This window comes from Falco cherrug, chromosome 4 (assembly GCF_023634085.1).
Source record: "Falco cherrug isolate bFalChe1 chromosome 4, bFalChe1.pri, whole genome shotgun sequence".
NCBI classification, from domain to species: domain Eukaryota; kingdom Metazoa; phylum Chordata; class Aves; order Falconiformes; family Falconidae; genus Falco; species Falco cherrug.
Window position 1 is genome coordinate 46354325 of NC_073700.1, and position 21159 is coordinate 46375483.

Here is a 21159-nt window from a genome sequence, read left to right on the forward strand (position 1 = left end):
TCAAGATAAAGGCACTTTAATGAAGCAATAGCAAAAGTTGTACATGTGGAAGTGAAGGAAAACAAAAGATGTTCTCTACTTCCCATCGGCAGGCGATGTCTGGCCACTTCCCAGGAAGCAGGGCCGCAGCGCAGAGTGGTTACTCCAAAAGACAAACATGGTAAATACGGAACATCCCCGCTTCCTCCTCCTTCCTCTTAGCTTTTATATCTGAGCAGATGCCACGTGGTGTGGAATACCCTGTTGGTCACTTTGGGTCACCTGTCCTGACTATGTCCCCTCCCAAGATCTTGTCCACCCCAGCCTCCTGGTGATGGGGGGGAGGTTGGAGAGACAGCCCTGGGGGCTCAGCCAGACCCAATACAAGGTGTCAGGGAAGAATTCCCTCCACATTCTTTCTCTTGCTCAGTGCAGGAATTATCAACCCGTCTTGGCATTTACAGCAAGGAAGAGCTGATTTAACGGGTCCTGTGCAGTCAGCAAACATGCACCAACAGGCCTGTGCTCACAGAGGTCAGGTCACCAGCCTTCCTTCACAGAGGAAGCATTGACAAGTAACACCAACACATTAAAAAAAATAGTTTTAATTAAAACGGAGATTAAAATTCTACTCATAGGAAGCAAGAAGGATCACATAGCCTACAAAACAATGAAGCAGTGGAGCAGGGTGTCCCAGGAATGTACAGATATTCCAGGACATCCCATACAGACCGAGGTTAAAGCTGGAGCTGGGAGAACACTGGAGGCAGTGCAAGCAGGTCGGTGAGGCTGAAGGAGGGAAGATGGGTGGAGGGCTAAGGCAGAGGGGACCGTGGGAAAGGTCTCTGATGGACGGGCAAAAAGATCAGAACTGCGGCTGAAGCGGGATGAGAGGGAGACCAAGAACAGTCTTCTGAAAAGAGCTAAGGTTACTTGGCCACCACTGCTGCCCTGCTCAGGCACGACACCACTGCTTGAGTGGGACGAGGGTGATAACAAAGGATGCAGGATGGGAGAGGAGACTGGGCATCCCTCAAGGACTGCTGTAGTTATAGTAACTCTGTAAAATCTGGTTATTGGGGAACAAAACCCAGAGGTAGCACACGTGCTGCAGCCACCATGGGTAGAAAACCTCCTGTACCCGCATAGCACCCCCCCGGATGATGGCGAGTGCAGCTTCAGGAGCAGGAGAAGCAGTCAGGTGCACTTTGCCCCTGGAAGGAAACAGTCAGAGGATCACTCAAAGCCAGCCAACCCTTGGTGTGTTTTTAACTGTGCAGACTGCCTGCCTACAGAGTTCTGCATGCTCCTCTTCCATGCTTGGGTGGACGTACACAACCCCCATGATGTTCCCAAGGTGACACACTCTTCCCATTAGTTTTCTTGCACACCCAAACAGATGCACACGCTATCTTAAACATAGTTATGGTGCATTTTTGCATGCTTTCAAGAAGAGACATGTTCCTGCAGACACACTCCCTCCCAGACTCCTACGTCATCCTCCAAATACACACCTGGTATTCTCTAATGCTGTATCAGTATCAATCAGGCCCAGGATGCACAGTGTGATAGAGATGTTTCTCTTCTGCATGATGAGTTCGTGACGCAGTGAGCTGAAGAATCCGTCCAGTGCAAACTTGGTGGCAGAATAAGAAGTGGTGAAGGGAGTGGGTATTTTCCCTGGAAAGGGAGAGAATGGAAAACACCAGGAAAGTGGCTGTAAGGAGGATGGTGCCATGGAGAGGAAACCTCAGCGAAGACAGAGGCTTTGCCACGTCGCATCAACCCATGTTCTGTTCAGGTGAGTTTCCCTCTATTTCTAGTCACACACACTTAGAAAATTATGCCGCTTCATGTGAGCACACTCCAGCACAACAGCCACCACGTACGTGGATAAGGGAAGGAAATTTCTTTTAACTTACACAGTAACCAGGTCATATGCTGGGCTAAAAAGCCCAGTGTGCTGCTCTACCCGCAGCTCCCCTCCCCCATCACATGCAAACACATGGATAGGGTCACATGCTGGTGCATCTGGCCATGACATTTTGCTGGCACCAAAGCACCTGATGTCACAAGGCAGGGATAAGCCATACTCTATAAACTTGTATATAGTGATGCAGCTCCCTTGAGCACACACCGAAGACTTTCTCCTGCCTTTCCACCCTGTAGAGTAGGTGTAGCTACTCAGCAGCCTGCTAATTCAGGCTGGCCAAAGCCAGAGGGCCTTGAAGTGGCAGGATGGTCTTAATGCTGTGTCAGAAATGCAGGAGAGATGGGCCTGGCTGTGAGGGACAGGAGCCAAAGCAGCAGATCTGGCCACATGATGAACAAAGTTCCAAGGGAATGCAAAATGCTGCAACACAGAAAGCTCTTCCAGAAAACAAGAAGGCCAGCCAGCACCATCCTGCTTGCTACTGTAAAAGGCACAGCTTGAAAACGTGTTGAAGGGTCGAAGGACACAGAGAAACACGATGTGCTGGGAATCCTTGTTTTCACAAGGCCAGCACTTACACCAGTCTAAGACACTAACCTGTGAGGGAAGAAACTACCACCAGAGAGCCTTCATTTTTCTCCAGGGTGGGAAGAGCTGCTGTTGCAAGTGCTGCGTAACTGAAGAAATTCACCTGGAATGATAAAAGTAGACACGGAAGAAGCAAGAAGGTTTGGAGGGAAGGCCAGCATGAGGCAAAAAAGCCAATACAGTGGTCACATAGAAAGGAGCGTGGCTTGAATTTGCGTTTTCAAGCATCAAGTGAAAAGAATCATCTCTATGAAGATGGGGACAAACATTGCATCCATGAGTCTTTCAGATTCCAGAAAAAGCAATGGAGAAAAGTCAGAGCCAAGGTTATTCCTGGGCTTTAACATACAGATTTCTTGAGAAGAAACAGTTAGCTGTCCCTGATTTCTCTATATGCTATTCTTGACTCTGCAATCCCTATCCAGCAACAAGGACACCAGTAGCGTCTCAATTTGCTCTCCTTTTGAGTTTCTCTTGACTGAGCTCAGACGATGACAAAGCATAATATTCAGCATCTCTTCTGAGCTTGACTGCTCTCTAACTTGTAAGAAATCTCTTACCTGTGATCCCAAGTTCCCTTCTCTCCAGCAAAGAGGCTCCTTCCAACATGAAACAGAATGAATATGACTCACCTGACCTAAGAAGACTGAATCAAGAAAACAGCTCTTCATGGTTCCAAAATCTGGTACCAAAGTGATTCTATAAGAAAACTCTGAATCTGAGAGCAGACTCAAACAGCAAACACCATTTCAAACAGCCTTATTGTGTTCTGCAATGACACGTGCACTTGCTATAGACTCGTAGGAAGTGCTTGCTCCCCACCTGTTGGCCCTCATAAGCTAGACATACCTTGCAGAGCTGCCCCTAGCTATCCATCAATCCCTAACAGTCCTGCTTTAAGGGGAGATAACAAGGACAGAAGGAAGAAGTGAAGTTCTTCCCAGACATTCCTCTGCGCACATACACAACTGAGCAAAACACCTGTCTAGCAACAAAGCTTCCAAACCGTTTGGCTTGGAACACCAGTGAAGTAAAACATTTGTTCTTACCCATTGACATAGACTTGAACGTGCCTCTGAGCTTCCCAAAGCTGTCCCAGGAGAAGCCAGACTCACCCCATCCCAGCTGAGCTCTTCCTGCTGGGAAACCTCACCTGCATGAGCCAGCGGGTGTATTCCACATCTCCAGCCCACATTTGGAAACGGGTCATGCCAATGTGGTTCAATACCAGGTAATCCAGTCCCCCTGCGGGACAGGAGAAAAAGCAGTGAAACAAGGGGCCATCCCCGGCCCAGGAACCAAGGAACCCAGCAGAAATGCCAGCAGGAGGGCTGAACGAACCAGCTGTTCCCTCAGGCAGCTAGAAAGCACTTATCCATGAAGATACACAAAATGTGTCCACCTGGGAGCAGCTTTGCCTTCTTCCCGAGGGTAGAATTGGAAGGAAAGATGTTCTTCTTTGACAGCAGCTCTCTGAAACGATGTTTCAGGGTAATGCAGACTTGGAACATACTTCTGGTGGTAAACTATTTTCAAAGTTATAAGTATACAAATTTGTAACAGAAAAATTACAATTAGTATGGGAATGTATCAGCAGAAACAGCAGAAGATTTAAAAGAAAAGTTATTAATTGATAGCCCCTGGACTGGCAGGTCATCCAGACCACAGCATATTTACACACAATTTCTTAAGACACCCACATCAGTAAAACCAAGAGCATAATGAAGTAATTGAGACACTCAAAAAAAATGGACAAAAGGGTAGTGAATATAACAGAAAATGCTGCCTAATGACAGTCTGACCCAAATGAGACAAGATAGAGAGGCAAAGCATCATAATCACTCAACTCCTACAGGGCACAAAAGATAATTGTCCTGGTTTCAGCTGGGATGGAGTTCATTACCTTCTTGGGAGCTAGTACGGTGCTATGTCTTGGCTTTGAGGCGAGAACAATGTTTATAACGCACTGATGTTTTTAGTTGCTGCTAAGTAATTGTAGAGGAATGAAGCTGAGTTAATTAGCATTGATAAATATACAACTGTGGGCTGGCTTCAGGGGCGGTGGGTTGGCTGATGTAGATAAGGTGCAGCTGTGGCTGGTTCTGTTAAGAGGTTAGGCAGCCAAGGAAGAGAGGGTAGGAAGAATCAAAGAGAAGAGAGAGTGAGCATGTGTGCCCTGGGTGAGGAGAGACTAGGAGAAGGCAGCAGAGGGACTGGCATGAAGAGTGTGTTGGTATGAGATGGTAAAAGACCTTGTTGTAGCTGGCTAGTTTGGGGAGTGCTGTGACAAGTAATGTTTACACTAAGCCAAGGACTTTTCAGTTTCTCAGGCCTCGCTAGTGAAAAGGCTGGAGGGACACAAGGAATTGGGAAGGGACACAGCCAGGCCAGCTGATCCCAACTAGACGAAGAGGTATTCCATACCATGGGATGTCATGCCTGGTGTATCTACCTGGGGGGTTGGTGGGACAGGCAGATTGTTGCCTGCGGACTAGCTGGGCATCGGTCAGTGGGTGGTGAGCAATCACATTGTGCACCACATGTTTCTTTCTTCCCTTCCCTCTGGATTTTATTCTGTCCCTCTCCCTTTTAATTATAACTGTTACATTGTTATTATTGTTCTTTCATTTTTATTCTATTTCAATTATTACATTGTTCTTATCTCAACCCTCAAGTTTTACAATCCTTTCCAACTCTCCTCCCCATCCCTGTGGGTGAGGGGGGGATTGAGTGAGCGGCTGCATGCTACTTAATTACCAGCTAGGCTTAAACCACAACAATAATCAAAAAGCAGCACATGGTTGCCAATCAAGAACCCGGAAAACACGATGAGGACCCGACAGTGGGCATCCCTTGTCCTTTGTACCACCACAGGTAAGCTTGGCCAGGGTACTGGGTCATAAACATTGTGTTGCTTGCGTGAATGAGTGAATGCAAAAGCATGAGAGTGGGAGTAGTGTGAATCAGTCCTGGTTTAAATTGGACTACCTTCCCCTTCCATACAGTCTCAGACTGAGCTTTGCTCCAGAGGCAGGTCACTGCTTTCAGACCTCCCAGTTTCTGCCTGTCTCAACACAAGGCGCTGTGTTCAGGGTCGGGGGTGTGCAGGGGTCCCCACTCACATACGACAAATGTGTGTATATGTGGTACCCTGTGACAGGTGAGGTACTGCAGCCGTTGTGGTGTGGTTTTAGTGAAGTGCTGTGAGCAAGTGCTCCCTGTATACTTTTCTCCTCTAGCAAAAGACATGCCCTCCCCATGAAAGGCAGCTAAAAAGATGACCACATCCAGACTGGTATTTGCAAACCCCACACCCTTCTGTCCTAAACATCCTCCTCGGTAAGGATCTTGGAGAAGATCTAGGAGCTTGCTGCTGGAATGAGAACTGTCTATACACCTGAAAGCCAAAAAGATGCCCAAGATGCTTACCCAGCTTTTGGACAGCAAACTGAACCACCCTTTCAGGCTCTGAAGGGGAAGACATATCTGCAGGAATATAAAATACTTTCTTTGCTCCAAGCGTCAGGCATTTCTCCACCACCTTTAAAAAAGAACACACACACACGAAAATTAAACAATATGGATTGGGGGGAAAAGAATAGAAATAAGGGCACTGTAAGGCACTTTTTCCCCCACACTACAGTCAGTGACAGGCAATTCTGGACAGAGACACTTTAATTTTAGATCTACTGCTATTCAGCCCACAGAGAGCTTACTTTGCGTCCAGACTCAGTTTAACCAGACAGTTACATAGAGGTAACTCTCAGCAAGATGCAGATTCAATCTACCTTGGAAAAGGGTCAAGATTGACCTGACAGTCTTCTTCAGGAGAACTCTTCCAGAATAAGTGTGATACTTAAGTAGCTGGTAAGGCTCTAGCAGTATTCATCTTTCATAGCTCCTTTGCTATGTTGAGTATGTGAAGGTGCTCAGCGATGATACGCAGTTTAGCTATTTGCTGAAATAATGCCTTCCAGGCATTAAGAACTATTTTTAAGCTCACTGTCCCCAGCTCTCCTTTCGCACCACTGCACAGTGAGGAACTTCCCTTGCAAGTCACCTGTCCCTGCAGTTTACAAGATACCTTCTCTAAATATTGTCCCATGTTATAAACTACAAATGAAGGAGTCTCATCTATTCAAGCTGGTAAATAATTATTTAACTTACAAAAAGGTTTGAGTCTTTAAACAGAACTGTTTGGATTCTGAAAAGCTGCAAAATATCACACAGGAATTGTAGTTCATACAATCACAGAATATCTCATGTTGGAAGGAACCCATAAGGAACACTGAGTCCCACTCTCTGCTCCTTGCAGGACTACCTAAAACTAAACCATATGACTAAGAGCATCATCCAGATGCTCCTTGAACTCTGACAGGCTTGGTGCTGTGACCGCTGCTCCTTGGGGAGCCTGTTCCAATGTCTGACCACCCTCTCAGTGAAGAATCTTTTCCTAACATCCAATCTGAACTTCCACAGACACAGCTTTGTACCCTTTCCTCGTGTAAACGTTCAGGCAGTAAAAAGTTCAAGCCGTGTATATGCATCTTCCTGTACAGGCCAACCTCCCTTCTGGGTTACACCTCCCAGTATGCAGTGTTACTGCCTTCTGGCAAGAAAAAACTGGCACATTGCAGCAGGCACTGGTCTGTGGCAACACAAAGCAGTCCATCCAGGAGATCAGTTACAGAGAAGAATGGCACAGGACACTGCCAGCAAATCAGGCTCAAAACACATCACTGGCATGTTCCATCTTTCTGCATAAGTGGAAAGAATTTCGAAAATAACTAAGCTGGTTTTGCTTAACAACAGTTCTGAAAGAAAATTTATCATGCTGACAATTAATTTGTTGTTGCAGTTGCTTTTTTGGTAAAAGTCCAAATCTCTTATGTCTTCCCTGATACAAGGAGCTTCTTACCTTCTGCAGCACAGCTTCCCTCCTAGCAGTCAAAACAATTTCAGCACCAAATCTGGCATAATGATATGCCATCTGCTCTCCAATCCCAGCACTGGCTCCAGTCAGCAGAACACGGGCACCAGATAAGCTCTCTTATTTATGGGAAAGAGAAGAAAAGATATATAAGAATGTGAAGGAAGTAGCAGAGGAGCTGCCCTTAACTATTGACAGAGCTCTAAAGCAGAAACGTGTGTGCAGGTACTCAGAAGTCCTGATGCTTCTTCAAAACTAGAAGAGGCAGGACCAACCTGAAGAAGCCATGAGATTAACAATACCTTCCAATTCTTGCTAGACTGAAAATAATCAAAAATCACCTAATCTTCGAACGATGAGCGACTTTTCTGTTCTGACAGGTGCCTACAACAAAAGTTTGTCATCAGCCACCTTGCGTCAAGTTGCCAGCCACACTGATCTGGTTTGGCCTGGGTCACAGTGAAGCTTGGCTAGCTCAACAAGCTCCAGCACGTAGCACGCAGGTCGGCCTAGCTCCGCTAACATGCAACAGACAGTTCCCTCCTCCATCCTGACAGCCCCCAGGTCCATACTTCTGTCATGGAGCAGGAGGCTCAGCCTGACCCACTTCACTCAGCAGCTGGTAGGTGAGAAACCGAACAGCCAAGCCTGGCTTCACCATTGCCATCCCTCCTCCCCAGCTCAGCATTCTTCCACGGAGTTGGATAATGGATAAAAATGGGCAGCCAGCATGGCTCAGTTGCCATGGAACAATCCCCAGGCCCAACTGCCCAAGAGGTGTGTTTTATTACTGTGTTTGTTGAGGACATTATGCCTAGGCTATCACTGATAGGGAATAACGATAAAATTATGCAAGCTACCTGTGTCACGTGCCCTTTGCCTGGGTTACCAGACCAATACGTTTCATGGATGAAGTCAGTTTTCACATTATAAAAAAACGTACAACATAAACCAGGCTCTGGGCCTCCTGCCTTCTGCATATCATTTATTCTTTGCCATCAGTCTGGAGACATGTCAGCCCTCTTCTGCCAGGCACTGCACATCTATAGACATGGTTCTGAACCCCAAGGAGTTTGCAATCAAAACAAGAAAAAAGAAAGGCAATGGCAAAGGTCCATGTCATTTTTTTCCCCACATAAGACAGCAGGATCCCTTGTAAGTGCTGTTAGACCATTTTGTCCTCCTCTTTGTTTCAAGCTTCTCTTTGTTGCTGGGAATGAAGCATTGCTTTGGGGGCACCATCTCTGGTAAGACCATAGGCAGGAATGAGACCACCAGTCAGAGCTTGGAAATTCAACCTCTTCTCTTATGCAACTTAAATTCTAGTTTGGAATGAACGCCCTGGTAAACCTACCTGCGTTAAAAGGGTCTTTCCAGAAGAAAGCTAGAAGCCCAGCTACAATCCCTGTAGCACAAAGCACTTTCCCGACTGGCTTCATATCCCTCCAAGTTGTGAAGAATAAAGCGAAGTCTTGAAACTGAGCACTCCAGCCAAAATACCGTGATCCTTCCTCTGATCCTGGAAGCCAACCTGCAAGAGGCATGTAAAGTCCTCTTCTGTCCTGTGTATGAGAGGTGCTGTGTAGAACTGAGACTCCACCTGAGAAATCTCTCCACTGGGAGCCGGTCACTTTTGTCAAGAATGAAAGATAGCGAGGACACGGACAATCAACACTTTGGTAAGAAGCTGCAAAGAAGTTACTCCTTCCCTGTTGAAGGGAGGGAACACCACAGCCCTGGGACTGGTTTGCACTTGCCCAAGAAATGCTGTGCCAAGCAGGAGAAGTAACCTTGGCAGGATGAAAAACAGAAAGCTGCAGGCCTGAAGACAATGAAACCCGCTCTCATACAAGAGGAAGGGATCCAAAGAGGACAGCAAACAGGTCTGGAGAAAGCTCGAGAAACTGTCTGTCTTCCTGCCTTGCTCAATTACAGTTTTCTTGGCCTTTCATTTGCCCCAGGACAACCAGTCTGGCATTCAGTCTTAAACAAAGTGGACTGGGGGAATACTTTTTAAAATGTCTGTCCCTAATGAGCATTCCATAGGAACTTGTGGAGTCAGCACTCATTCCTCATTCCTCACTCCTAAAATGTTTAACAGTACCTTTTTTTTTTTTTTTTGGGGGGGGGGGGGGGGCGGGGATGGCTTATCAGGATATGGCTAACGCTTAGTGAGATAATGAAATCAACAGTCTTACCCAGGGCACAGAGATGGTCACTGACAGGGGTCTTCGCAGGACTGGGGCCTGGAGAAGATAAGAAGGAAAATGGGAACATGTATCAACTCCAGTAGCTGGAAGGTTCTGAGAGAGTATTGTGGATATTTTTGAAGCTGAGAAGTCCGCGGGGAGATTTGGAAGTCAAGGGGTTTAAGTTAAAAGCCTAATGTGATTTGCCAACACAGCACGTGTTTACTATTTTTATTTCTATTTCTATTCATTGCATCTAATTCTACTCCCCTACTACAAACAAGGGATCCCGGTCACCAGAGTATCGGCAATTCAGGCCATGTAATATTTGCTTAAAGGTAAGTAAGACAGCAAACACATTCTGGTTTGAACCTGTCTGGGGTTTTTATTAGCATCAAGAAAAAAATACGGAGAGGTGTATGCTGGCACGGAGAGCTGCGGTGCTTCCCAAACGCAAGAGGCAGCCTTGCCTCGGCCAAATTTCACATAAGCCCGTCGAGCAAAAGGTTGGGAGCTCTATTAATTAAAAATTAAAGAGAGAGAGACAAAACGGACCAAGCGAATACAGCTGCGCCGAAGCAAAGGAGCTTCCCGCGGCAGGGCGGGAGGCCCCGCTCGGGCCAGGCCGCGGCGCGGGGTAGCCGGCACCTCCCTCGCAGGGGCCCGGGGCGCCGCCTGGTCACGAACAACGGGCCCGAAGCCCCGGGCCCGCTGCCGTACGGACGCCGCGTCGCGACACAGCGCGACAGGCCGGTGCAGGGCAGCGAGGGGCGCGCCTGGAGGGGGTTGCTGTGGCAACCGCGGAGGCGGGGCCGTCCGACCACGTGACCAGTTCCCGAAGGCCCCCGCGGGGCGGGGAGGCGCGCGCTGCCCCCGCCGCAGTCATGGCCGCCAGGCTCGTGCCCGCCGTCAAGTGAGTCCCCGCGCCCGCGCTGCCCGGCCCGGGGAGCCCGCCCGGCGCCCTGCCCGCCCCCCTCCATCCCCCGCGGGGGGCGCCGGCCCCATCGGGCCTCCCGCAGGCCCCGGCCGGCCCGGCCCCGCCGCGTCCTTGGCCTCGCCCGCCCAGGACCGACGGCTGCCCCCGGGGCCTGGCCGGTTTCTCGGGGCCAGGGCGAATCGGTGCAGTGAGGCGGGGGTCTCCGGGCCGGGGGTGCCGGCCGGGGGCTGCGGGCGGGGGGCGGCAGCCGGCAGGGAGGCGCTGCCAGGGCCCGAGGTACCCGCAAGCCGGGGGCTGCGGCCGCGATCGCTCCTCTGGCGGCCCTGGGCGGTTGCTGCTCCCGGGCGAGCCCTTGTCTGGGTGGGTGGGTGGGTTTCCTCAAGGTGTGCAATAGCTTTTTCGTTTTGTTTTCTTTTCCCAAGGGGAAACAGTTCCCCACCCTGTGAATTTGAAAAAGTCGGTCTCCCCAGATCTCTTACCTATAATGAAAACGTAAATGAAGGTCAAATATTATCTTCCTGTCTTCTGTTTTTGCAGGTTGCTACTACAGTTGTAAAACTAGTGTTTGCACACCGTGCAGTCTACTGAGAAACTTTAAAAGCCCAGGCAGTGCAGGAACAGGCATGGCCAGGTGTTAACCAGACTCTAAGGAGCTTAACAAGATATTGGTGTCTGTCAGATTAATCAGATTACTTATTAACAAGATGGCAAGAACTGCATAATAAGCATGGATGTCTGACCCATTGCAATATCCTTAGTTCCTTTTATCCCAGGTATATGCCAGTGATTCTCAGATTTAGTAAGTGGCGCATACGCTGAGGTATTTGACACCCTCTCATTTTTTCTTGAAAACTACTGCTGATAAAATGTGGATGGGTGTTGTTTCAAGGGGCTGACAGGGAATATTTGGCCTAGGAAGAAAAGGAAGGTAGCTAGATACTTTTCTGCTGTTTTTTGTCTGGGGTAAGACATGACAGTGGCGTATTTGTGACCCTCACGTTGCTTTATTGATACCCTCCCTTTGATGGGCACAACCTACCGAGAGAGACGCACTGAGAGTCATAACCTGGACTGAACTGTTGTTGCTTTTGATTCTTTCAGGTTTGTCATCAAAGGAGGCCTGGCTGGAGCTGCAGTTTATGTGGCGTATGATCAGGGGCTTCTGGGCAGTAGCACACAAGGTGCTGAAGCCCTCAAAAAGGCTCAAGCAGCGCTGCCTCCAGCTATCCAAGAGTGGACAAGTTACATAGGCTGGGAGGTAAGGACTGTGCATATGAACACAGTCGGCAAAACAAATGCATTCTCTGAATGAGAAGAAACCATTGGGGTGATATTCTGGTTCCAGTGATGCTGACAGGAGTTCTGCTGTTGAAGCTGGATTTCGTATTGAGAATAGTTTGGAGAGCGCTGAAATGGAAGGAGGGTAAAATTTTAAATTTAGGGGAGAGATACTGATCACAGATGTTACTTCAAAGGAGAAGGGGTAACTAGCCCATGCAGGGTCAAGGAGGGGATTGCAGGCATGCTCTGGGAGACATTTCACTACGTAGTGAAATGAATTCCTAAGCTACTTCTGAAGGTTCCGACGTTTTTGAAAAAATTAATGAAAAGATTCTCCTGCCAATTTCTCAAGCTGCTAACAGTTCATCAAGTTGAATTTAAATTGCCTGAAGAGGCTCTTCTCTTCAAGCGATTTGTAGTTTTTAAAATCCTCAGACCAGGAGAAGCCTTTGCTGAAAGTCTGAAAAACATTTTTCATGTTAGAGACTATTCTAAACTAACAGATTAACTGTAAGGAGATAGCTATGGAGGTAATTTTTAGGAGCATCCAAATGATAAGTGCTACCTTCTGCCCTGACTTTATACTGGGGGAAAGAGCAAAGTCCAGACTTTAAGCTTCACTTCTGATCCCTTTTGAGATTTATGGAGAGTAGGCATCTTAAGTAGCTTTAAGATCTGAGGTCAAAAGGCTTCTCCAAGGTGATATGAATCCTGTTATAAGTGAAACCCCTCAAAGCGCTGATTTTTGGTCTCTTTCTCTTTCTAGCTCCCACCCACTCCAAAATTTGACTTTTCCCCCTCTGATTCCTGGAATAAAGGTAAAATAACTTCTCACCAAATAGTGAAAGGAGCGAAGGGCCAAGAGTGATGTAGCTTGTACCAATCTGGTTTCGGTACTGTCCTCCTAAATTGCATGGTGGACAAGGAGGCAGTAGATGTTACAGTCTGGTGGAAGGAGCATTGGGAGTGGGACTATGGAAGCGTATTCTGCTCCAGGTTTTACCACTAGCACACTGAGTGACTTTGGACTTAATTTCTTGTTGTTCCAAGTCTGAAATAAGGAGGATGTGTGCCCATCAACCTGTCTGCCTTTTCTAACCAGAGGAGCTGGTGTTTCTTTTACCTAGAAAGCTTGCTGCCCTGCTGTGCCCCAAGACAGGCATGCCTATGCCACCCTAGAATCTAAGATTGAATGTTTCAGTGAAGTGTTTGGGGAGGCCTGTGGCCCCCACAATAAATAGATAGAGTTTATGCACCGGTGAGTTCATCAGCACTGGTAGTGACCAGGGGAACTAGAACATAAAACTAAATGAGGACTTATTCTTAAGGAAGGTTTACCTTTCTTAAGATTGGTTCAAGATTGAAGAGTTTTATAAACTCTTCAGATGCTACTATGTCTGAATTCAGCTTCTGAATTTTCAGAAGGAATGAGCATTCCCATTATTATTAGAATTTTAGAGATCTTGTTTGAAGGCCAAAACATACTATAAATACCTAGTGGGTTAATTTATGGGTTTTATGGTGTAGCAAAACGTCTTCGTGTAATTGTGGGGAAACATGGTCCACAAATACTGTGATAGGTCCAACATCACCCATGGAGTCTGTGACAAGGCCAGAAGTAAAATGCAACTTAAGTCAATTCTTTGTTTCAGTTTTGCAATTGTTTATCCCTTAAATTGATCCTGAAGTTGGAATTTCTGTCACAAACGCTACCGAGACAGTAAAGCTGTACTTGAACCAAGGATCATTCATGCCTCAGTGTGTTTGAAAGCTGCTGAGATGGAGCTAGATTTTTCTCTCTGTGTTTAGAGAGATCTGCAATGCTAGAATAACATTAGGAAATTTGGCTTGAATAATGCTCTTCTTGGGATAATTCTTCTCTGCTTTCCTTGCAGGAGTGCAGACAGTCATGTCTGCCTTGTCTGTAGCTCCCACCAGGGCCTCTGAATACACTGTGGAAGGCTGGAAGTATGTGAAGGATCTTATCAAATGAACACGTTCTTCAGGGTTCATCATTCTCTCCATCCTGCGTTGTCTTTGGGATGGTGCATAGGCCATCCCTCTCGAGGGCAGCTCAGCCATGCAAGGGCTGCAATAAAAGACTTTGGAACTTCCAGTTGTATTTGGGTTGGTTTTAGCACACAGGCTGGAATAATTGCTATCTGTCTTACCGGTGATCAGAGGCTTCAGCAGAGATCGTGGATGAGTTGTAATGAAGTGATGGCCACACGCTGAGGTATAGCCCCTGTTCTAAAGCTGCCAAGCTTGCTAACGAAACAGATTATTCTGAAGTTGAATTAGTCTTGAAGGTGAATGGCATCTAAAAACAAGCCAACGGTAGTTAAAAAAAAATATATATAAAAAACATATCTAAGGTAACAGTAAAAGATGTCATTCCAAAGATAAAGGACTTGTCTTCAAGCTGGCTGAGGAAGGAGTGCGTCTGTTGGACAGGGAGCACGTTACGCCGTGAAAGCTGCTCCAGGTGGTCTGTGGCTTGTCACACAAGTGGGAGTAGCTGACACTAGTCACAATACTTGTTGTTGGTGACATGGTGCAATAGAAGGGGAGTTTATAAGTGCCTTATACAAAAGTCTAGCAAGTCATAGGAAGCTTGCAACATCCTCTTCCAGGCTATTTGGCCTGTGGGCATTGTTATACCTAGTACCTGAGCTTGAGCAGCAAAATCACGTGGTTGTTTAACTGTAAATTTTCCAGCTGACCCAAATACGCCCTCGGATGCATAGTCAGTGACCTGTAGTGCGGTCAAATTTACACCTGGTTCTGAATTCTCAGCTCCACAGCATAGGTTATTTGGAGGCAAGGGTTTAGATTTCAGATTTTACCAGCAGTTGGCTAAAATTAAGTGGATTCAGTTTGTCTCTTGGCTTGAAAAAGTGTTCTGTCTGCTGGCTGCTTTAAATGCCTGTAAAATGGGGCTGGAATTACCTTTAAGATCCTGGCACCTCTGAGTAAAGCTTTTGGGCAATTGAGCAAGAGAGAAAATGGGAACAGGAAGGGTCTCCAGTCACAGCGGAGGTCCCCATGGAAGGGAGAATGAGGCTGAGGGCTTTCCTACTTTATTTAAAACTAGTGCCCACGTGAAGAATTGAGCAGAGGTGACTGAGGAACAGAGCCCATCGACTGCAACTGTGTCTTTGTGTATTGTCAGGTCTTTGCAAAGGGACAGTGCTGGTCTGCAGCTGAGCTGTGAACGCATACATGAACGTGAGCTAAACTCAAAACTAGCCATTGAGTAACTAGATGGATGTTTTTCTCCTTTCCTTATTATTTTTTTTATGCCTAGAGACTCCAAGCTTTGTTTTCCTACCGGACTTACTTCTAGTTTTTGCGTGAATAAAACCAGAAATTAGTTTGTTTTTTATTTTTTAACCAGAAACCTTGTTTGCTGATAAGAAGCAATACAAAATGGGAGATGGGAAGGGAGCTTCCTGGAAAGCGAGAGAACTCTTGCTTTCCATCTCTTCTTCCATAGGAGACTGATAGCTCCTCTGAAGGGGAGGAGGAACAAAGATTACAGTGCTCTTCTTGGTTCCCTGCCAAAATGTAAGTAGCTGTGGAAGAAGCTGAAAGTAACAACTAGCTGTTAAATCACCACAAGAAACAGGGTGAATTTCACTCTGGCAAGAACTGTCGTGAACATGGAACTGTGTATCGGGGACATACAGAGAAGAACCCGTTAGCCGCAAGAAAATCATTTGCTGGTGGTAGATATCTGTGGAACAGGCAGTCAATGCTGCTTTTTTTTTTTTTTTTTTTTTGTTGAAATGTGAAATGTACAGTTAAATTAAGGCCTGGGCAGAAAGTGGGTTCCTGGCAACTCATTCCTGCTGTCAGTTTTGTGAGGATTTTTTTTTTTTCACGTAAGCAAAATGAATGTCCGTATCGTGATGGGTTAGGTACGAACATTTTGTTCTCACGGTGGCAATGCTAGTAGGCAATCCCAGGAGGCAATCCCAGGGATGAAGGTTGCTGTAAAAGCTAAACAGATGTTTTATCGCAGTGGTGTTTCTAGGGATGGAGGACAAGAATGTAGCATGGTAGATTTAGAAGTCACAGTAGCTCATTAGCAGGACATCGACAGTAATTCATTCCAAAATCCTTTTGATGCATGCATTCGGTCTTGCCACCCATTCCCCCTCAAGGCATTAACGAAGTAGCTGGGAAGTGATTTCCACGGCTCCTGCGACGTTTTCTGCATTGCGAGCTGTTCGCTTTCCCTAGAACAGGCCATAAAACTGCATCTGCACTAACAGCATGTCACTTTTTAACCCCTCCAGCTACGTCCAGGACACAAAAAGGCAGGAATCGGAAGCGGCTCATACGTTACCTGCAGTTGTCTCTCGCCTTTGCTAGGAAGGGTTCTTGCAAAAGGAAGATGGTACCGGTTGCTGCAAAGTAAAGACTCTCAAGTGCAACCCACCAACAGTTCTGGAGGACAAAAAACCTAAAAAGGCCAAAACTAAAGGTCAGTTCTCTGCAGGCTGGACTCCAGAGGGAGTTCAGGGGTCACCTAGCTTGGACCTTACAGGTCTTGAAGGTCCCTTTCAAATGCTGCGTACTTTGTCATAGACATTTGAAGCTGCCCTCCTGTAGATACCCGCTGCTGATGGAACATCTCTGGGTGATTAGATACCTAATAAGATTTTTCCTGAATCAAAGTTGAAGCAAGGGGAACTAGACCAGGAGGTGGTTTGCCAGACTCCTACAGTTCAGCAGCAGCAGCACTGTAGCCAAGCTGTGAATCTGCACCCCCACCATGCTTCAGTTTCTCCTTCCTACTGGCACTTCGGAAGCTGGTCTGAGGTGGAGAAGCAAAACCCTTCACTGATGCTCCCCTTCAAACTGGGAGCGTCTTCCAGCTCGATATGATCTAAACTGGAGTCGCTCATTCTTGCTTTGGGTCTGTCTTCATCCACATGCTGGCAGATGTGAAACATTTCACGTTTGGCCACCAGACTGTGCCGAGGGAAGCTGGTGTCTGCAGGAAGTGTGTGGCATTGTAGTAACGTGCTAGTAGAGGAACAGGTGGATGGGCTGGCACACGTGCTTGCCTGAGAGGGTTATACAAGTACAGGGAAAGTACTTGAGCCAAGTGTATCGGCGTGAAACGTTTTGCTAGGCCGCAGTATGCTTCAGTTTGTGGATCTTGCGTGTTTTAGTGTTAATGCTGATGAAAACTTCCCAGAGGTTAGTTTTCAGTCACAGCCGAGGCATCTCTAAAGAGCACTGGAGGGCTTTTGTAAGGTGGAGTTACAGATTTATTCTGTGTTTTTAACCCTTGGCAATGGGATTGTGGCATGAGGTTGCAGAAGCTGTTACGACGTGGTGTAGCATCAGTATGAATCTGTTCCCTTTTCACAGGAGGAAGCATCCGTGCGTATATCAGATGGGCTGTTGTCACTACACAGCTTGTAACCTCTGTGTCCTTGGGTCTCTGTCCCAGAGCTGCTGCTCATGCTTCCAAAACTAGGGACAGAGGTTGTCCTCGCTGCTGGAAGCAGGGGCAGCGTTTCTGTCACACAGGTGTGCTAACGCAGTCACACTGGTTCAGTCTGCTAGTTATAGAACGAGCCGGGACCCAGCTAGGGGTAGGCAGGGAGAATTGGCTGAGTGCTTACTCAGCTTAGGAAGCAGATTGAAAACACAAAAAGGAAGAAGGATTTGCCGGGGTTTTACTTCCTTTTTTAACAAATAGTTATTATCTATGATGAAACTTACTGTCAAGAGATTTCAGAGGATTTGGCTAAGGTATAAATAGCTTTAAAAAGCGCTTAAGTTAATTCCTGGAGAATGGGTCCATCAGTGGCTCTTAAGCCTAATGAAGCAGCTGGAAGCTGCAGCTCATTAAACCCTGGAGTGCCAGACGTGGGGATTTTTTATCACCTGACGAACAGTTGCTCAATGTCCACCTTGTTCTGACATACTTTTCTTTATGCACCTGCCTCTAAAAGTGAAAGAATAGTGAGTGGGAAGGACTTTCTCATCTGACCCAGTACGTCTGCTCTCCTCTTATTACATCTCGATGGCAATGTCTACATTCAGTAAGGGACTGATCCTCTCATACAGTTGCTGGATTTAAGTCAAATGCTTTGCCAAGTTTAGTTTGTGGCCCACACAAATAATTGTAGGTAAGATAGGGTGCTAATCAGATTCCTTTGCTGAGCAAAGTGGCTCTGTAAAAATTGACTTGTTAATAATGAGAGTACCTGTGCTGCAACTCACAGAATTATATATAATATAATATAGAATAACTGGACCAGGTTAACGAGGACTCTTGCACACTCCACAGCATCTCTGGATGACCTATACCACTGTTTGACTGCCCTCACAGCAAAAAAAAAAGTGTTTTCTTTTGTTCAGCTCACCAGAATCTTTTTCTGAACATGGTGACACTGGATGCTGCCAGAGTGGCCTGGTGGCACTATATGAGACAGTTCTGGAATACCTTCCTCACAAAAGAGTTGGCACTAGCAGGTGGGTCTAAAAACTCCCCAGTGCATTTTGTAGTTGTGCGTAAACATCCAGCACTGCTTTCCAGTGTTCAGCTTTTTGCCTCACAGGTATTTTGTAATAATGACTTTCACAGTCATTATTTTTCATTCTACCTTTTTCTGTCACCGGTTATCAAGCACTCTGGCTGTCCCTGGTGAACCTGTCCTGCAAAAGGATAAAAAGGTTACATCTGGCAGCACTGTGGCATGAAGCAGGATTATTATGGGATGCTCCCCCTGGTATCTTTTTACTCCCTTGTTTGCAGTGCTTCTAGAGGAGGCTTTGCTTGTTCAATCAGTTCTTGAAACTGATTATTTGAAGGTTCATCATTTTAAGGTTCAGTCAGAGAACAACCCCTCCTGTTTCTGGAACACGGGACAGTGTCAAAGTCTCTAGGCTTAATTTTTCACAAAAAGACATTGCAATATTTGGCTGTGTAAGGCAGAACAGGGCATAAGGCTCATCCTTCGGGCAGTAGCAGCAGGGAATTGGGTCCTCTAGATTCTACTCCCAGATTCTGGTAGAGAATAAAATGCAAGGCAAGACGGGTCACTGTTTTGTGCCCATCTTTTGGTCATTTACTTCTCTTTTGCCAAGTTCCCCCAAGGTGAAACTGTACATTGTAATAAACAACGGCAAGAGTCCTAGTTGAAGCTTTCAAAGTTATAATGGCTTGAGGGCAGTGGATAAACAGCATGCCTGAATCACAAAAGAAGAGAGGAACGAGCCTTCCTTCAGTGCAAAGTATTGTTTTCTTTCAGCCAGATAATTTCAACACAGTGGCAGAGAACCAGAGATTTACCTGTGTCACTTTCATGGTGGAAAAAAAAAAAAAAAGTAACTGGGAGAATTAACTGTCCTTGCTACTGAATCCTCCATCCTACCATCCTTAGTGCCATTAAATCCTTCAAAAGAATCACTTGTAATGGAGCTGTGGCAGGATGGTCTAGGCTCATCTGATTGTGGAGGACGTGTAAGGGGAAAAAAAAATAATTTGCAGTGGATACAAGAGGGGGAAACAAACGCACACTGCCTTTGCCAGCAGTGGATGTAGTGTTGAATGATACAATTCAGCTTCTGTCTGCGCTAGGTAGGATGGGCAAGCACATCAGAATCATGGGGTACGATGCAAATAGCAAGAGTAAGGTGTGACAACAGCGGTGGGGAGCTCCCAGCCTCGTGACATGGAACTGCATCCCACGTAGTGCTTGCTTCACCGGTGAGGGGACGGAGGGAGGGAAAGGCACAGGGGGAGAAGAAGGGGGATTAGGTCCTAGTTAGCTTACGCTCCACTGCAATAACATTTTGCCTCCATCACTTCCAGTGCCACAGGCTTCCCGTGGCTGTATAGGCACATCACACATTGACTTGGGAATTCGGTCAGTATCCTCTTGCAAGGGATGAGAAATCATTTGTTTCCTTCTTGGTTGTGAGCTCTTCCCTACAGACCTACGAGAAGTCTCATTTTAGCTTTAGCCCTTTCTTTAGCAGCACCCCCTCCGACTCTTCTGCCTGTTGCGCAGGTGCCAGATGCTTTTCTTCATGCTAGAACCTCGATAATCTCTATCAATGCCCCCAGTTCTTCCTTGGATTCCCACTGGCAGCTGCCCTTGAAGCAGCACGGCTTTTCCCGCGGGAGTTTCTGTCGCAGTTCCCCACGCACACACCAGATCCCGGAGCTGCGAGGTTTTTGTGCAGGGCTGCTGCTCGGCAGGCTGGCTCCTGGGCATGCTGGCAATTAACAGTATGTAATGAAATTAACTCCATCTGCAAGACAGGAGCTGTCTGCCATTTTCCAGGCCTTGTGTAACAAGCTTGCTGTAGCTTAGGCAGCTGACTTTGGAAAGCAGCACATCTCACGGAAGGAACAGCTGAGCTAGGATGCACTAGGAACATGGATTTACTGGGTTCCCTTCTCTCCCGCTGGAATAAGGGTCGGTCTGCATGGGAAGCTCAGCCTACCGTTGGGCTACACCTTTACTACTCCTTTGTAAAACGGAGGACTTAATTTTCCAGAGCAGTGTTTAATGTTTATTAAAATCATATTTTTAATCATCATCATCATAAGTAATAAAATAATTCTCTTCTATCTCCAGGATGGCTTCTGTGCTTATTTGCAAGCCTTTTCTGAAAACACCTTCAGCTTGAATGTCCCAGGAGGTAAGGGGAGAGGCAGAGTGAGGTTTAGGACTCGGTGAATGGTTCCATGTCTACTCCCCCATCCCACCAGGCCAAACCTCCCACTAAGAAAGTTCTGGCACTGTCATCAAGAGAATCTTCATCTCTTTAGCTTCTGCTACAAACAAAATGTAATCACTAAGAACAAACCATGGTCTTGGTTCACGTACACATGCTACGTACAAATAGGTGGACTACTGTGCCCCTGGTGTGCTTGGAAGTTCTCTGTGCTTTTTGTTATCTTCTGTACCACTGTTTTGGCCTTGAATGATTGCTTTCTAAAGGTTCTTCATTGTAATAAGCTTTCTCGATGGTATTTTATGATTGATCTTAAGTAATTCTAAAAACAAGAGGAACGTATGTACAAGTGAATACAGTTCTCTTGCACGTGAGCACTTTAAGCATCCTAGTTGGGCTTGCACAGATGCTTCGGTTGCCTTCTCAGGGCAGGAGGGTTGATCTGAGGTCACCTTCTCAACCTCACACCTCCCACAGTTACTCTAATTGTTATTAGCACAGTTCCCAGGAAGCACAGACGACACCCTGCACCGCCTGCCTCTTCAGTATGGTTATCAATTAAACAGGAATTGTGGAGGATTTATGCCATTTACCTGTGGCAGCAGATTTA

General features: G+C 46.6%; 2 protein-coding genes across 6 annotated transcripts in view; one reads left to right on the forward strand and one right to left on the reverse strand.

The window, feature by feature from the left end:
* On the reverse strand, window positions 1-11651 carry HSD11B1L (hydroxysteroid 11-beta dehydrogenase 1 like). Of its 2 annotated transcripts, none has more exons than XM_005444243.3 (9): window positions 11036-11651; window positions 9629-9676; window positions 8785-8961; window positions 7419-7549; window positions 5930-6041; window positions 3654-3745; window positions 2510-2603; window positions 1494-1659; window positions 1-1193 (listed from the first exon to the last, which is right to left on the reverse strand). In XM_005444243.3, the coding sequence occupies exons 3-9, from the start codon at window positions 8867-8869 to the stop codon at window positions 1013-1015; spliced, it is 861 nt and encodes a 286-aa protein (XP_005444300.2). In that variant the 5' UTR covers window positions 8870-8961; window positions 9629-9676; window positions 11036-11651; the 3' UTR covers window positions 1-1012. The 2 variants fall into 2 exon arrangements, with proteins under 2 accessions (XP_005444300.2, XP_027668438.2); XM_027812637.2 differs by lacking the exon at window positions 11036-11651 and adding an exon at window positions 10175-10365.
* Window positions 10386-21159, forward strand: part of MICOS13 (mitochondrial contact site and cristae organizing system subunit 13) — a 23052-nt gene continuing 12278 nt past the window's right edge. For 2 of the 4 annotated variants that reach the window (XM_055708810.1, XM_055708812.1), the window contains exons 1-3: window positions 10386-10532; window positions 11658-11814; window positions 20450-20513. In XM_055708810.1, the coding sequence (XP_055564785.1) occupies window positions 10504-10532; window positions 11658-11814; window positions 20450-20513 (250 nt within the window). In that variant the 5' untranslated portion in view covers window positions 10386-10503. Of the gene's footprint in view, window positions 10533-11657; window positions 11815-12603; window positions 12656-13732; window positions 13954-20449; window positions 20834-21159 lie in introns of those variants that run through there. The other 2 variants (XM_055708813.1, XM_055708811.1) reach the window with 2 other exon arrangements.